Genomic DNA, 17564 nt, shown 5'->3' with positions numbered 1-17564 from the left:
CCTACAGTCAAATGTGAGTAGAACTACCAGCCTCACACATAAATTAATAATAAACTGTCTGTACTGAAACCAGATTTTATAACTATTTATAATAGCTACACTGCTCCATTCGAGCAGTTGCAGTGACATATTCCAACGTAAGAAGGCACATAATTTGTACTAAATAACTTAACAGGTTTCTCAACCAAGTCTTTTTACCATGTTAGAAATTATCCATTCAAAAGACTGTCTAAAGAAAGCACAGAACAGGAAGTCAGGGATGACAGATGTCACTGAACTTTGTAAAAAGAAAAACTGAAAGAGAAAGACTGTTGGTAGAAAGACTTGATACATAATTTTATTCAGTAACTTAGAAAATGAAAAACAACTTTCACAAAAACTTGTCCAAAGAGCTTCTATAAACAGGAAATTAACTTTTTAAAATTTAATTAAATAATGAAAATAATATTTATACATGCATTATTTATGCATGGATATATAACTACACTACACATAAATATATTAACAGTGATCCATATTAATCTGCTTTTTCTAATCCTTTAAAGAGATAACTTAGTTCTGACTACAATGAACCAACATGCAAATACATGTTAGCAAGACAAATAATCAAAAAAGCACCTGAAACAACCAAAAAGAACTGCATTTCCACATCTGAAAGCAAGTATTTCGCATTCTGATTTTCACTTGAAACATTTAAGAAAAGCTTTGAATTTCAGATCACCTTTTACAGCTGTAAAACAAATGTGATTTAGGAAAGCCAAAGTGTGGTTTTAGTGTTTAAATGAGCTACAGGAAAAGTTTTTTTCCTCAGAAAGAGGGGCTGACTGGACTCTTGCTGCTTGTAAATCAAACTGCAAACCACCTTTCACACAAAGATTTACAGGTTTAATCCTCAATGTGGAATAGTTCAGGTATAATCTCTTCTAGTTTGGTGAGACTCTTACCCTTTCCCTTACACATGCATACATTATTCTGCATCTCTATCTCCACTGTAAACTGCATAAATATATCACAAACGTATTCAGAAGTTTGAAAACAAAGTTGTAAAAAAAAAAATTTTGAACTAGTTCTGTCTAAACATGTTTATTTTTTAATTGATACTGATTACTTAATATATTTATGTATGCACATGACAAATCTGATTTCCTGATTTTACAAATCTATGTTTTTCTTGTTAAGCTAGCTAGCATCATCTTTCTATAGCAGAGTACTACCAGTGCTGTTAGGAGAAGTTACAGGGAATTAATGAGACAAACCATTACTACTAATCATTACAGAGTTTTACTCTAAAATCAAAGGCTTTGTCAGTGAGTATAAGCACTGTAACATCTACTTCTATAAGGAAAGATGGCACATTAATTCACCGCATTACTGTTTTGGGACATTATCCATAGTTTCTTCATAATTAGCTCAAATTATTCAAAAAATAAATTAAGTTTAAAAACTTAAGAACTTGATTGCTCTCTAGGCGATACGCTATATAAATGCACAAAAGCTGCCTTTTCTGAATACGAAAACTCAGTGCAAAAACATTTACACACACTAACATGACAGTGTGTGTAACTAGTGACAATTTATCCCACCACATGGAGTAGTAATTCATGGAACACCTGACTAATTCACTCTAACAGAGTTAACAGGCTTTTATTAAATGTAATGATACAGTTCATAAGGAATGAGAACAATTAAAATGTACAGGCTTAGAACCAAGTAAAAATCTACATAAATTATCTTTCTACATTATAATCAAGATTTTTTTTGCTAATGGGTTTTCTTTAGATAGCAATCAGAAAACTGAACATAATTTAGACACCAAAGAACCAGAAAAAAATGAAAGTAAAAAACAAGCTTCAAATATTTGTAATTTATAATTTTTTTTAAAGAAACTCATAAAAAGAAGGCAATTATAAAGAATCCCATAAAACATAACTGGTTAATAAACCACTATAATTCAGGACTAAGAACAAAGGGCTTTTTTTGTTTGTTTTTTAATCTAGCCCATTAAAAGCAGGGCTGAGGAAATGACAAAAACAGCCTGGCAGAATTTCCAGAAAACAACATTATTTGTACTATTGTAGCGCCGATATAACTTATCAGAAAGGTTCCCCATTGCCCCCACCAATTCTGAACATGAAACACTCCCATTCTTCAGAGCTTTTACTCTCATCATCTTTACTCCTGAATATGGCAGATGCATTCACCGTAAAGCATACAGTTTTTGACAATTCTAGATATAAACACTTAAGTTCAACTCACACTTCCCTTTCCTGATAGCTTCTAGCATCACGACTTTTCCTCCTTCACAGCCCTGTACCCTTTGGATAAGCTATAAAACATTTTCTCAACAGGCAATAAGAAACCAACATATACCAACACTGCCTGATCTTCTCAGAGTGTTTGCTAAAACCAGAGATGAAGAAATGGAGCTGTCTAGTGCTTAGGCAGTGATTCCAATCATACCTAGTAGAAAAGAGAAATTCAGAATTTTTAAGATTCCTCTCTCCATTATGAGAGCATGAATACCAGCAGTTTGAAAGAACGTTGTTCACAGAACACCCAACTCTTCCACATGAAGACGACAAAATGACAGTGAAAGCATATATTTGAAATTTCGTTTTAAGTCCCCCCCCTCCCCCAAATCTACCTTGATTCTTCAAGTCTTTACATTCTGTGCATAACCTTGAGGACAGCCAGACAATGCTAACACATGCTTCTTCCTAATGGATTTAAGAACAACTATACAGAAGAGTGTGTGTTTGCTACTTTATCTGCCTACAGCAGGGGAATGGATGTTTAAAGTAACTGCCGTTATCAATGTTTTCAGCTGTCTAAGGACGTACTCTTTGGACAAAATGCTTGTTTAAACTAACCATAGATTCCTACAATTGCCTAAAAGCTGAAAGAAACAACTAAACAAAAACCTACAAAGAGACTACTACTAATGCAATAAGCCTCATTTGTAATTCATTAAGAGCAGCAGCTTAGCCTTGGACATTAATATCTCACTAAATGTTGGCCAGCAGAGTCCTTCGAAAGAATTCAGAAAATACTATGGTCTAAAATAAGACTAAAGACATACTGATGACAGCTAACCTACTGAAAAACAAAGTAGGCTATTTACAATTCAAATTAAAGTAATTAAAGGTATGCAGCAAAAATTAGTTCAATGACTGGTATTAAACCCATTGTTACACAGATGTGTTAAAGACAAATTCTCTAACTTTTCACTGAGCAAGCCAAAAATTTAAAAGGTAGCTATCAGCATGTAAACAGCAGAACTTTGGTAAGTAGAAGTAGTAACTGAGGACAAAAAGAGACCAATGTTTGAATTACCATCTAACAAACTAAAGAAAGTGATTTCAGGCATAATTTCTGACTAGAAGTCTAAACTGCAAGTTATTCATTTTCCTCTGCAATAAAACATTCCCTCAATCCATTTAACTTATTATGCACTCCCTGCTTCTCTTCACATACTCACCTACCACTTTGCTTTGCTCCCTGTGAATTCCAACCTCCATTGTCTTCACTAAAGAGAATAAACTTTCACAAAGCTCTAGTTATCTTCATATATAAGATACATAAGGTCTCTGATCAACCTGGCTTTAACAAACTGTACCAAACCAATGTAGTTCAGAAATCTAAATGCAGCTCACCCAGGTAATAAAGCAGTATCATAAGTTTTCATAAGCCCTATTTTTAATTATGTTAAAAAAGAATGAAAACTACATTCTACATCTGTAGATAAGAACGTATATTAAGCAAAATAATTAACACTGACCCAAATTTAAGATATTTACTTGATACCTTGAATAACAGAACTTGAGTAAGAAAATACAAAAAAATACAGTGCAAGTGCAAATACCTGAATGACCACATGCAGCCAGTTTTTCCAGAGCTAACTGGCTCTCACCACCTTGTCCTGGTATATCTGGATATCTATGCAAAACTCTCCTAGAATGCCAAAAACACTTAATAGCTTTCAGACAAAACTGCAAAACCCCATAATAATCTGCTTTGGAATGGGGCCTTAGTTGCAAGACCACCTAAAACCTGGAGCACATGGGAATAAAATGCAAAGAAACTTCAAGTGGCTAAGTAAGCAGCCAGCTCACGTCCATGGTCCCTATTGCATCAAGCTCCAGGATGCGTGAACATGGGTATACCGCTTCCAGCTCACATTATCTCTAGAAGCAGTACTATCAGATTTATGATAGCATCGATAATTTTTTCACTGACATTTGCTGATTCTGCACAGAGCTATTGCTGCAAAGGTATAATGGATTATTTGTCTATAGGTAAATCAAACACAAGCATGGACTGCCTGCCATTTGTTTTGCTGTAATATCAAATCAGAGTCCCACTATGCTAATTACTGAATTACTAAAACATAAAGGACTGCTTCAAAGAGCTTTCAGTCTAAGTGTAAGACAAATGACAAAGGTGCATACAACAATGAGTAACTGAATTAGTAAAGAAAGAATAAAGTAGCATTAAGACACTCAACATTGCACCAGAGCCAGGTATTTGGGGGCATCAGGGCAGAATAAACTTTTAAGACTAAGTGAAGGAATGTATGTCAGAAAGCAAAAGCAACCTGAAAAAAGCACAAGCATGCTTGTAAATATACTTAATAAAGAGACAATTAATACTTCAGTCCACAAAAAGGAGGCAGCAGTTAGCAACCTGATAGCATCTGAGACAGTATGCAACGTATGTGCAATTGGCCAAGTATCTCAGGAACTGAAACAATCACCTGTGGTTTGAAATAGTGGTGAAAAGGGCAGGAAGCATGTAGACGCACTGAAAATATCAACATGATTGGAAAGGGTGATTAAGGAAAAACAGTATTTGAAGAACAGAAGTTACATGGGTACAAGACTTGTCTGTGCAAGTCAGAAATGCGACTGCAATTACTTCCCTTGCCCTGACAACAGCTGACATAAAATGTCTATCCCATGCACTACATACTTGAAACTGCTAATATATATAAAATTTTCAAATACTTGTAAAATTCAACACTAATTTTCCTCTCTCTAACTAGGGAATTGAAGTATATCACAGACAACTTCTCAATGCTTTTCTTGGTACCAAAACATACAAAAAAAGTATGCATGAAAAAAGCGTACTTTGCAGTATGCCATAAATTTCAAATCAAAGAGAGGGAAAAGAGAGACAACAGTTACCTCTTTCCAGCTAGGAACATTTCAAGCTGAACGCCTCCACTACCAGAACCTCGGCAGTCACGAACAGCTACTAAGGTGATATCTCAAGTAGGCAGGTTGCAAGACATGCAATTTCTACGCAAAAAGCTACCACCTTAAAATCCACTAGAAAAAAACTAAGTCACTTGCTGCAAATTATACAGCACCAGCACAATGAAAAAATGAAACATCTCACCAAAAGCTTATTATACAAGTTTGTTATGACAAGGCATATATTTCCCAAACGAGAAATCAAATACCCTTTCCACCTCTCACTTAACAAAAAAGAAAAATCTTCCCAGACTAAGATTTCTTTTCTTATTTTGCGAGGTCTGAAAAGTCTTACTAGCTTGCAAATTTGAGAAGCTGTTTTAAAGTATAAATCTGACATTCGGAATCCAGGTTTCCACTCAAGTGGAGCTAAATGCTACTGTAATGAAGAAAATGGTGAAATAAAAAAATTAAAACCACAAAAGTTAAACAGAGAAGGACAACACTTGTAACACAGCTATTTTAGAACCTGTTGACCACAAACACAGAAATAAATGATCTCCAGAAGAGTTTCAAATTCATGCTAAATTGACTGGCACAGGGAGTCACAAATTAGCTAACCTAAAACTTGAGGTTTAACATAGTAGACTACTAATAAAAAACGACAGTACTGATGCGTTTCGTGGTCTTGTAGGGCTTAAATTCTGAAAGCTTCCATTTAAGAAAGTTATTTTGAGGAAAAAAACTTTAAAATAGATCTATTTCACAATTTAAGTTTTTCAAACTTACATTTCAAGAAGTTGCACATTGAAAGTTTTTTTTAAAAAAAGAAAAACAAAAAAACCCCCCACAACGCAAGGACTGCAAGCTTTCTTAGATTTCTAGGGATGACTTTAAGTGGAATCTAAAAAAGGAAAAACTAATGATTCAGGAAATGCAACTCCCACTGTAAGGTCAGGAAACAGATTATGTTGTTCTTAATTTGAACGATGCGCTTATGTTCATTGTTCCAAGGAATGGCTACATGACTATGAGGTCTCATATGGGAAAGTTATTTCCCAAATTCCATTGCACAAACATATTAGCATATCTTATTTGAACAATATCAAACTGAAACAATTTTACTGGTTAAAAGCAAGGCAAATTAGAAATTGTCATTTTATCCTGGAGGCAAAAATGTCAAATATTTGCACATTTTATTAGTTTAATAACATCCATGCATTTTCTTGTAGTGAAATCAATTTTAATAGATTCTCATGGAAGTCATGTTGAGTACTTGCAAAAGCTGATATAGAGTTTCTTTCCATACCACAGAAATGCTAGAGTTCTTCAAACACAGGAAGATTCTTTCTTTTGTTCTCTCCATCCCCTCAAAAAGACCCTTCTTTGTTTCAGCAGCTATTTGCAAAACTTCTCCAGAAGTTTGTAAGTTCTAACAGAAATGAGTTACAGCAACTGAAGCTCTGTACAATTTATATTAATTTTGTTTATAGCAGCACTATCCTTAGGAAACTGCGAAAATGCTGCCAAAAATGCAGCATTTTTCTGGCATTCTTCTGCTCAAGTTTATCAATTCTTGCTTCTTCAGGTTCTGACAAAACAGCTCTGGCAGACATAGGTGCAGGACTTACATGATTTCATTTGCAGTTCTTATCCTTTTCCCTCTACTGGAGGCAGGCAGGGAGCAGGAGCAATGAACAACATTTTAACTCCTATTCATAACCAATACATCAACTTAAAGTGCTGAACTGCTTAAACCCCTTTGCTATGAGGGAAGGCAAAGTAAGTTAGAAAAGATAACGGGGCAAATACCAGGGGCAGTATCAAACTGCTGTAGCTCTGCTTCGGCATATGGTAAGAGCATTTATAAGCACTGGGACATCCCAGATAATATATCCTGAACTTCCCAAAACCTCATCTCCTCTCCGTAACTCCACATATTACAGGTTGACTGCTTATCACTAAACTTTTATGATTCTTCACACAGAATTGATGTAAATTAACAATGAACAGATCCCTAACTTATTTGCAGCCACACGAGGATGTTAATGCAAGAATGATGCCACAGTGGATGGTGGTCTTCCTCAGACTGCTGTTCTATCAGAGCCTAAAGTGGTTTTTTTGATCTTGAGAGTGAGAGGGGAAAAAAAAGGCAAACCCAAGAGACAGTTTTTACACTTAGTCCAGTATTCTTCATAGCTGTTTCCAATATTAAATATTTTAAAGTAAGATTGATAAGACGCTGAGATGTTTAGTTCTAGATTAAGACACAGGAAGATTATACTTAATCCTGTCAGTCAGCAACTACACACTCCCTGCTGCTTTAATATCATGGGTGACAATGGAGGTTTCTTGACTCACAGTATGCTTTTGGCTTTGACATCTTTTATCACAGAGTTCTGTGTGCATAGCCTTTTTACCAATTTCACATGCGTTCCCTTTCAGCTAACTGAACAGCCAAATGTTTTTGGACACTGTCTCTCATGCAAATGAGTGCTTCTCTATCCTCTGCCTCCCTTATGCCACAGCTATTATTCTGTACAAGGAAAATAGTTTAACTCTTTTCAAATAGAATGTTTGCCATGCAAGTAACTTGTCTATCACTTTAATTTTCTGTTGCTATATCTGAAGCAACCTTAGAAGAGCACAGAATGTAAACATTAACAGCATCACATATTTCTGTGACTGGGGCTGTTACCCTGGTATGTTCTATAAGCCATAAACAGTGTTAGTTTTGGGCCAGTGTGGCTAGTTAATTTAGACACCAACAAGTCATGCAGGCATGCATTTATCAAAAAGAATTTTCCATCTCCATTGAGTTGAATTCCATTCAACTGTTGTGTCTTTGAAATCCCTTACTCTTCTATTAAATATCTGCAGCACCTGAATCCATCACCTCTTCATAGTTTCTAGGTCAGCATACATTAAGGATTAGCACTATCATGGAACTCTACGATAATTCACCAGGATAATCCTGATGCTAGAATGGCCTTTAATGCTACAGTTTATACGTATGAATTGCTTTCCAGCTATTGACACTTCATTGATGATTCCACAGTTCATCTATTAACAATCCCTTATAAGGGACACTGACAAAGGGAAACAATTCTTCAGTCTTTAAATCACAGAAAAAATTAAATATCTTACTAAACAAACTATTGTCTTTTACTAAAGATGTTGTCTTGTCTTATGCTTAATAGATGTTCTGCAGTTTTTTTTTTGTTTTTTTTTTTTTTTAAGACATTTCAATTAGTTTTCAGGAGACCAAAATTATACTTTTCCCTAGTCTTCTTAGGATTTAGTTTCTTGCACTTAATCAAGTATATTTACTGACATTTTATTCTGATTTATTTAGAACTAACTACACAACTTTTCTAGCAGCTCAAATAATTTCAAAATTCTTCAAAATCCACAAAGTCTTCCATCCAAGTTGATCTATCCCTCTTAAAAAAAAAAAAAAAAATGAATTCCTCACAACCACAACAACTCTTCCGACTCACTTCTACGTACCACCTCAAAGAATGAGTCTAAAGTATAAGGTATCTTCTGGTATGGAGGTGAATATAAAGTTTTTCCACATCCTGTATTTACTTTATTCTCCTGTTAATACATCAGTTCACGACAGTTTCTTGCAAGAAAACTGCCAGGTTTTACAACATAATTTATGCAATCGTCATTTCCAACATAAGAAAAATTTCTTACTTTTTTATGTGATTATTTTTGCTTGAAGAATCACTTTGCTTGAAGAACTTGCAAATTCCCATTTTGCATTTCACTTTCTATAGAATTTAAATGCCTACTGGAATCAGTGGAACTAGAGCTCCACTGTCTTAAGGAAAAAATGCTTCAGTCTTGCTATTTTTATCTAAACTGCTTGTTTGTTGTTTTGACATTGTCACAGATTTTGCAACTTTGCTATGACATGCTAAAAATTTATCTCAAACTCACCGTTTTCAGATATGCTTAGATAATCTTTGGATTCAGCATACCTTTTAGTAACTTAATTTCTACTTATTGTAATAAATTACAATTATCTACTATATTTCTATTAATGTTCTTTGTAATATCTCTCTAAATGCATCAAAATATTCTACCTTTATATGACATCTATACAGAGACCATCTGCCCAACACCTAGAGAACAGAATAGCAGTTGGTTTATTTCCTCCTACAGACTGAATAAATTTAGTTATTTGAATGTCCCTCGATCTAATTCTAACTCAAGAGTTGTCCTTGCTTTAAAAATGATAAAATAACTTGTCTTAACAAAATCCCCCAAAACAGCGGCACACAGAACACTCAAATCACAGAACAGAAACAGAAGTCTCCTGATCTGTACTTAAATTCTATTAGTTTATACTGCTAATAAAGAACAGAAAAGCAGTGAAAAATGGCAGGACATAAAGACTATACTGATCACACTAAGTTGGAAAATACTGTTTTGATATAGCTAAGAATGATCAGCAAAATATAGCAAGTTTCCCCTTCTCTGAGTCTTAACAATGCATAAAACTACTGAAGTACTTAAAGAGTTGTTCCTTCCCCCACTCAAGTCACTAATAAAAAACACATTATGTTCATAACATTTACCTGCTGGAGGAAAGCAGAAATATTTTGAAGGATTTAAGTGATTATTAAACAAGGCTACTGATTAAGATGTGACTCTGACTTCCACTGGAGATGGAAAGCCAGTGGCAGAAATATTTTGAAGGATTTAAGTGATTATTAAACAAGGCTACTGATTAAGATGTGACTCTGACTTCCACTGGAGATGGAAAGCCGGTGGCAGAAGAGAGATGCAACTGTTACTCATCAGTTACTTGTCTGTGAATAATTTTATATACACAATGTATCAGCCTTGTGAAACTGTAATGGAAAACCAGTACAGGCATAAGCATCCAGTTGCCCGTATTTTACAGACTGAATGCTGGCAAAAAAAACCCGAACATTTTCACACATCTGGGAAGCGTGTGCCCAAGTGGACAAGTAGAATATTGCAGAATTTTGCATTTACAGAACTGTATTACAGAATAAACATGATGTTGCATTAAACAGCACATAAAGGCAAAAAATTTTTATTTTTCTCTGTAGTTCAATGTAGCAGGAAGAAAAAAAGGTAAGAGTAAACAGAAAAAAATGCCAGAAGAAATAAAAAAATGAGAAAATACAGATGAAAAAACAACCGACGATAGATTTTCCTGCTTTTAAGATTAGCCAATTTACCTTTACTCACATTTGCTCCTATATTAACTACATTTTTTGGAACACATTCTGTAACTCCTTAGGCTTGAGAGTAAAAAAGCTACTGATGGACCTAAGTGTGCCACATTACAAAAGTCACAGGGAAAAGCCATTACCTTCCAAAATTCAAAATTAAATTTTTATACAAAAATTAACAAGCTGTACCAACTAAAAAGTTGGGGAGGGGGATAAAACCTTAAAATTGGAATTTTTCTAGGTTACAGTCTGCAAAAGGAACACATTAAGTTTTGATCTACACTAAATTATACTACTTCTATTTTACTTTAACGCAAAACTTTTACCTGGAAGTGTAACAAGTAAGATTGTGTGCAAATATCCATATAATTTCTCATGAAGCCTACCAGAAGCTAGTCCCTTTTCAAATTAAAACAGTTAATTTATAAATTCAAACTTAACGGTTTGATGGTATTCTGATGAAAACTAGGTACTTCCAGAAATATGAAATGCTTACACACATTAAGTAAAAGTTTCAAACTGAACATATTAAAATCATGTTACGCAGTTTAATTTATAACTGCTTTAACAAAATTAACTGAACGTTTTAGACTCTGGATTACTACAGGCTTTGGAAAACTAACTTAACTCAGATGTATCTTTCTGAAAGATGTGGATTCAACACAAAATGTAAGAACTGTTCCAATTAAAAACAAATAAGCTACCTACCGAATGATCTACCTGAATGCTATCTCCTGAGGGCCAGCGGTGTTTGCTGGAGTAGCCACTCAACTGCTCACCAGCCTGCCTCTGGAAGACATATCCAATTGTGGCATCATCCTGAGAACGTCCACTGAGGGGTACCTGGACATTGGAAGCACCTGACACTGCAGTTGCAGGGACGGTGTGAGGATTGTTTCCACCTGAATTGGGCCCTGATGTTGCTCCAACTACTGTTCCAGCTGGGGCAACCCCCACTCCAACCCCACTGGCTTCCTGACCAATGTTCGCATGCATCACTCCTCTGGTCTCCTGCCATGCCACTTCATTCATGCCTAGGAGGACACATGGAATGCTCATTCCACGTAGAAACCTAAAAAGAAAAAGTCTTGATAACATAAAAAGCTTTCCCACATATCTTCAAATATGCAGTTCTTATAATTAGGGTTTAAAAAAAATCCAAGCTATGTAAGAACAATATTCATTGCTAAAATGTTTATTTTAAATACTGTTATTAAACTAAGTCTCTAAGATAAGCATATAAATCACCACTGAGCTCTACAAGGCAATATATTTATATGTTGTAGTTCCATATATTATGAATGCTTGCCTGCATATTTTCTAGCTAAACTCAATAAAAATATGACTTTCAGATCATAATGGCAGTGGCTTCTTTTACATTATTACTCAGCATGATGTGTAAAAACATCTGTCAAATACTGTCACACTGCTATTTCTGACTTTGTACATATGCAGACTACAAAATAAAATAGCACGGAAAAGTAACTTCTGTATTTGAACTACATCTCATCCTTACACGAATAACCTCAGTTTTTCTTTCCAAGTTATTAAGCTACATAAGATTCCAACAAAGCAGTTGACATTAAACATCTCTAACCCACATGACAGTAAGTTTGAGGGTTTTCAAGAAACAAAGATTTCATGCTTAGATTAAAACAAAGTTTGCCAACTCATTTTTGAACATTTAACTCTTGGCTTGAAACAAGTATAAATGGCCATGGCAAAAATCTCTCTGCAATACTGACAAATCCCCTACAGAAAGAATACCGACCCCTGCACACAAATATGCACACTTACTGTTCTCTACATGTATTCTCATCTGCTGTAACTGATGTATTGTCAATATTTTGGTACATAAATGGTCTCAAGGAATGCTTAAGGTATGAAGACTACAAATATAACATCCCTAATATCCTCTACAATATTAATTAAGCACATTCAAGGGGAAAAAACACCTCTAGATATATTTTAATTTTCAATTCCAAGAAATGTCTCACTTTTCATGCTAAACAAGAGAGAACTGAAATCTAAACAATAAAAAATATATGGAAAGATACTTAACCAGAACAGAATGCTTAGATCTGAAGAGATAGACAAAAGGAAGCTACAGTCCTCTAACCCCTTAATACATGCGTACATTTCAAATCTAGCCTTAATGACTCCATGTTCAATCAACAGAGGGGAAATGTGTGAGTGTAAGATATAAGGCAGGAGAACTTTCTTTTATGACCCTGAATAATCTTGGTTTTCTGAGTAATATGCAATATCTAAAGCTATTTTAATTAATTTGTATTGTTATGGTAGATATTTGCCTTACTGTCATAATATGGCACTATTATCAATTTTGCAACTTCTTTAGACTACATGACTGTCATTGCTGTAACAGTCACAGAACTAAAGTTTAAGCAATATGTCACAGTGGAAATTAACAGCAATCTACTCAAAAATTATGAATCAAAACAGTAAGATTCTTTATTTTTACATGATACATAAAATCACCTCCACTAAGTCTAGCTTTAAACAATGTAGCATACACGTTTACAGATTCATGGAACTAACTACACAAACCCAGCTTGTTCAAATTCATTTCTCCTTTAAAAAGATTTATGAACAAATGCCATGTAAAACTGCAGAGCAACTGCATAACAAAGCAAAAAATGTATACAACTAGTACAATACATCAGTCTTAAAATTATTCCTTAAAGTACAGTGGATGGATGAACTCAAAGAACAGAGTTCATGAACACAGGTCTGAGACAACTTTTATTTCTCTGTTAGATTTACATATGGAGAGCCAAGAGCTTTATAATGGAGAGAAAAACAATCAGAGCTGTTACCTGTAACCAAGAGTTTTGCCCATACCTCAACAGTACTGATGAAGCAGAAGGTAACCTATCTCAGAATTATATAAACAATTAAAATAAAAAATAATTAATGAAATTTAGAAAATGTACATGAGATTATTTGTCCCAGTCTACAGATACACCTATGTTGTAAACATCTGTCTGTAAAAAGGCTTCAGGTATGACATTAGGTACAGCCTGTAAAGGATAGGGGATCATATCGCCATTCCAAAGTTTAGTCTGGGACTTGCATATTGAAATAGGTGCCTACTAGCAAAAATTTCAAATACAGATTAGTACAGCGATATTTTTGCTGCATTTTAGTTTTATGGTTTTTTTCAACTCCTAAGATGACTGCTCATAACTTCTGCAAACATGTTCCTTCTGTATGTATACAATTGCTCTTAAATAGCCATGGTTAGGAAAAAGAAAATCAGTTAACCAATAACAAAGTAGAATCTTTAAAGATATTTCTAGAGATGACACCTGGTTTTGATTTATAAGGTAAACATTTCACATACCAGCTTGAAAAGTATTTGCCTGCTATTCTAAGAGCCACAGCAGGTATTCTGAGTGGGATTTGAACTAAACCTTGCTATAAAGTTTCAGGAGTATACAAACCATTACTATAAAAAGTATTTTATACGGCTTGCCTGACAGTACACATCAGTGGTTAGAACTGAACCCATTTAAATGATCTAATGTTACTCAAAGCTCTTTTCTGCTCTATGATTGTAAAACGCCACGGACTTTGTTCTTAGAAGCGCTTCACAACTGGTATTTGTTGTTACAGGAGGAGAAAATGAGCTTTTAAGCAAAAGACTTCTTGTCCCATTTCTGTGACAAAAGCCTGGGCACTGGCTTTGTGACAACACCGGAATGGTCTCATTGTGTGGAATAATCAAGACAACAGCTATGTTACAGGTGGGGAAAATTCACATTAGATGAGGTAAGCATTTTCAACTAAATTTATTGAAGAGAACAGAAAGAAAAGTGGTAACTTTCACATACCTATACACTTAACAGTATTTATAAAGCATGCCTACTCTAGAGCTTTATGCAGTTTCCTCTGCAGCATTTCTATTAGACTGTATTAAGAAAATGCAATGTATTAATGCTTGTTTCACAGGAGATCCCAACATAGGAAGGATTTAACATCCAAGGCAGAAATTTGGTTTATTTCGTTTTACTCCAACAGACAGTGAGTTTTTAATATAATTCTACATTAAAAAAAAAACACATGAAGGCACATAAGTAACAATTCAAACCATTTACTGGATTACTTGCCTCTGTGTATAAGAACTTGGTCTAATCATTTTGGGGTTTTAGAAACCACTGTACAAAGAAAAAGAGTTGAAGTTATCAAGAATGCTTTTAGAAAATCCTGAACATGCAGGTTATTCAATACACACCCAGAAATCATTAAATCAAGGAGAAAATCTAAAAGCAAACTACAAAATGCTGTTAAAATAAAAAAAGATCAGATCTAGTTCATAGTATTCAACAAGCTAGTGTCCTGTTAACATACTTGCACCAAGCATCCACAATATAGGGCCCAATGAAAACACTGCAAAAATACTCTCCAAATAGCAATCATGAAGAAAACCCACAAAACTTCTAATGTGTATTACAATTCTATATAAAATGTAATATATTCTGTCATTGTTTAAAAGATAAGCAAGTCCAACTTTTTCAGCCAACCTCCTCTTCCACTATTAACTCAAAAATGACCTAAGTTTTTCACTTTTCAGTAATTATAATTACATCATTGTGCCAATATCCCTAACATAGATGGAAAAAATAAGAAATTGATATGCAGTGATACTGTAGAAAAAGGTATTTTTCTATTAATGTAGGAAAAATACTATTCAAATACTTTTCTACATGCAATATCCGCATAACTGCAAAATCTACATTATCAAGCAGTTTCTCACATTAATTTGCCTACTAACCATTCTGCCAGGACAAATTCCAAATTTTCAACTTTCTAAACACTTCAGACAACTGTCAGGTGATCTAGTGCTGCTGCTACACACACAACCCAAACTACATCACCACAGAATTATCATTTTCCTATTTATTCTAGTTTCCTTCTCCCATCTACCTAACATATTTATACTCACACTAGCACAAATGGAGCTGTAGACCAAAGAAGGGTATGAAATAATTCTCTCAGCCTCTCAACAAAACTGCAACTACTGGCAACATTTGCTTTTAAGCCAAGACACAGCTAAATAAAACAAAGCTAAAACGGCTAAATAAACAAAGCCTTCAAAATACTAGGTTTTGTGTGTAAAAATGGTAACACGGAGGAGTAATTATATTTCAAATGCATTCATATTCCACATAGCCCAAGATCTATATCATCGACTCATAGTAACTAAAAAACCCTGACCTCTTAGCTGCGAGGCAACAAAGACCATCAATAAAAGTGAAACTAAAAATCTAAAAATATTTTGTTAATATGCGGCATATAAATAACAAACAATTAGGTGGTATAAGAAGTTTTACTGAATCTCATTTGCAACGACCTATATAGCTTCTGCATGGCTTCACTATCAGAGGCAGCATCCCAAAGTCAGCTGATAAAACCTTCTTTATCACATCATGTATAAAACATACTACATATTTTGGTGTTAAGCCATCTTGCTTCATACACTAAGCCAGAAGAATACAAAAAGTGTCCGAGTATATTTACCTTCTTTAAAGAAATTAGAGTCTGAGGCTATGAAATACACAGAACAAAGCCAAAAAAAATCCCGAACACTGTAAAATGACTATCAGGGAGATAAAAAGTTAAGAAAAACATCATCTGTCCTGCGTGGACCATAGTTACAAACAACAATCTAGTTTTGCTGTTATCACTGTGCAGACACATTTGAGGAAAAATAAAAACCCCACACTTCATTGTGTGGTATCAACCATACGAAAAGCACTCGGCCTCCTCGTTCCACCCTCAAACAGTCTTCATCCTTAAAAACCATTAAAAATACTACGAGTTTTCACGCTTTCGGTCACCTTTAAAGGAAAGCCCGTTTTACCGAACTTCCACACGCGCGTCTTTACCCGCGGGGCTGCCTCCGTGACCCCCCCACGTCCTCCAGCTTTCTCAGCGCCTCCGACACCACCGAAGCCTGCAGCAACACCCGCCGTTGGGTCTCCCCCCGCCCCCGCCGCCCCCTCGGCGCAGGTACGCGCCCCCGGCCCCGCTTCCCCCCCCCCGGCTCCCCGCAGCTCTCCCGAGCCCGAGCGACGCCCCAGGGCCACCTCCCGCCGCGGGGGGGGGGGGGGGGGGGGAAGGGGGGGGCTCGCCGCCGCCCCTCCCCCCTCTCCGCGCCACTTCCAGGCAGCAACTTCGCCCTCCGCGAGCCCCGTTGCACCCTGGGATGCCAACTGCTCCCCAAGTCTCCATTTCCCTCCGCGCGCCCCGCGCACAAAGCCGCCTCCCCCCAGCACCCCCGCCGCCGCCCCCCTTGCACCCGCCGCCGCCTACCCCCCGCCCCACCTCGTCGCCGCTCCCCGGCGAGCCGGGAGGACACAAAGGCGGCGAGGCGCGGGCGGGCGCCGAGCAGGCCCCACGCCGCCCGGTGACCTGCCACAACATGGCCCCCCTCCCTCCCTCGCCCCTCCCTCGGCGCGCAGCTGAGGCCGGAGACAAAAGGGGGCTGGAGAAAGGGGGTCCCGCCCGCCCGCTCCGCCCGCCCACGGCCTAGCCTGCGCGGCCCCCGTGGATACTCACGGGCTGGCTGGCGGCGCTGCTCGCTGCGATGGAGCCGGAGCGGGGCCTGGGACACCCCTGCCTGCCCGCCGCCGCCGCCCCCCCTCCCCCTCCTCCTCCTCCTCCTCCTCCTCCTCCTCTCAGCGTCTCTCCTGTCTGCCTCCCCTCCCCCCCCCCGGCCGCGAGGGGCTCACAACAACATGGCGGGAGGGCGAGCCCGGCACGCACGCACGGAGGGAGAGGGAGAGCGAGAGCGCGGCAAACCTCCCCCCGCCGCCGCCGCCGCTGCTGCTGCTCGCCCCTGCCGCCACCACAGCGCATGCGCGCCCCAGCCCGGGAGGGAAGCAGAGAGGGGGAGGGAAGCGGCGGCGGGCCCCCGGGTCCCTTCCGCCGCGCGTCGCGCACTGCGCCTGCGCCGTCGGCTGCTCTCTCCCCCCAAGTGCCGCTGCGCTCTCCTCCCCTCAGCGCGGTCCGCGCCGTGCCGGGGCCGGCAGCCGAGAAGGTAGGGGTGCCACGGCGCCTCCCCTTCAGCGGCAAAAGCACAGTTCTGCGGGTGGCGGGGCTGGGGGAAAGTGTTAATTTTTTCACCTTCAGA

General features: G+C 37.6%; 1 protein-coding gene across 15 annotated transcripts in view; it reads right to left on the bottom strand.

The window, feature by feature from the left end:
• Nucleotides 1-17312, bottom strand: part of PUM2 (pumilio RNA binding family member 2) — a 72249-nt gene extending 54937 nt beyond the window's left edge. For 3 of the 15 annotated variants that reach the window (XM_064508366.1, XM_026116660.2, XM_064508370.1), the window contains exons 1-2: nucleotides 17234-17308; nucleotides 11117-11251 (exon numbers count right to left, since the gene is read on the bottom strand). In XM_064508366.1, the coding sequence (XP_064364436.1) occupies nucleotides 11117-11251; nucleotides 17234-17290 (192 nt within the window). In that variant the 5' untranslated portion in view covers nucleotides 17291-17308. Of the gene's footprint in view, nucleotides 1-11116; nucleotides 11481-16269; nucleotides 16289-16317; nucleotides 16337-16756; nucleotides 16891-16990; nucleotides 17122-17233 lie in introns of those variants that run through there. The other 12 variants (XM_026116658.2, XM_064508368.1, XM_026116657.2 and 9 more) reach the window with 9 other exon arrangements.
• Nucleotides 17313-17564: the final 252 nt, after the last annotated feature.

This window comes from Dromaius novaehollandiae, chromosome 3 (assembly GCF_036370855.1).
Source record: "Dromaius novaehollandiae isolate bDroNov1 chromosome 3, bDroNov1.hap1, whole genome shotgun sequence".
NCBI lineage: Eukaryota > Metazoa > Chordata > Aves > Casuariiformes > Dromaiidae > Dromaius > Dromaius novaehollandiae.
The sequence above is the reverse complement of the archived record's forward strand: the minus strand, read 5'-3'. Positions and strand labels throughout refer to the sequence as shown.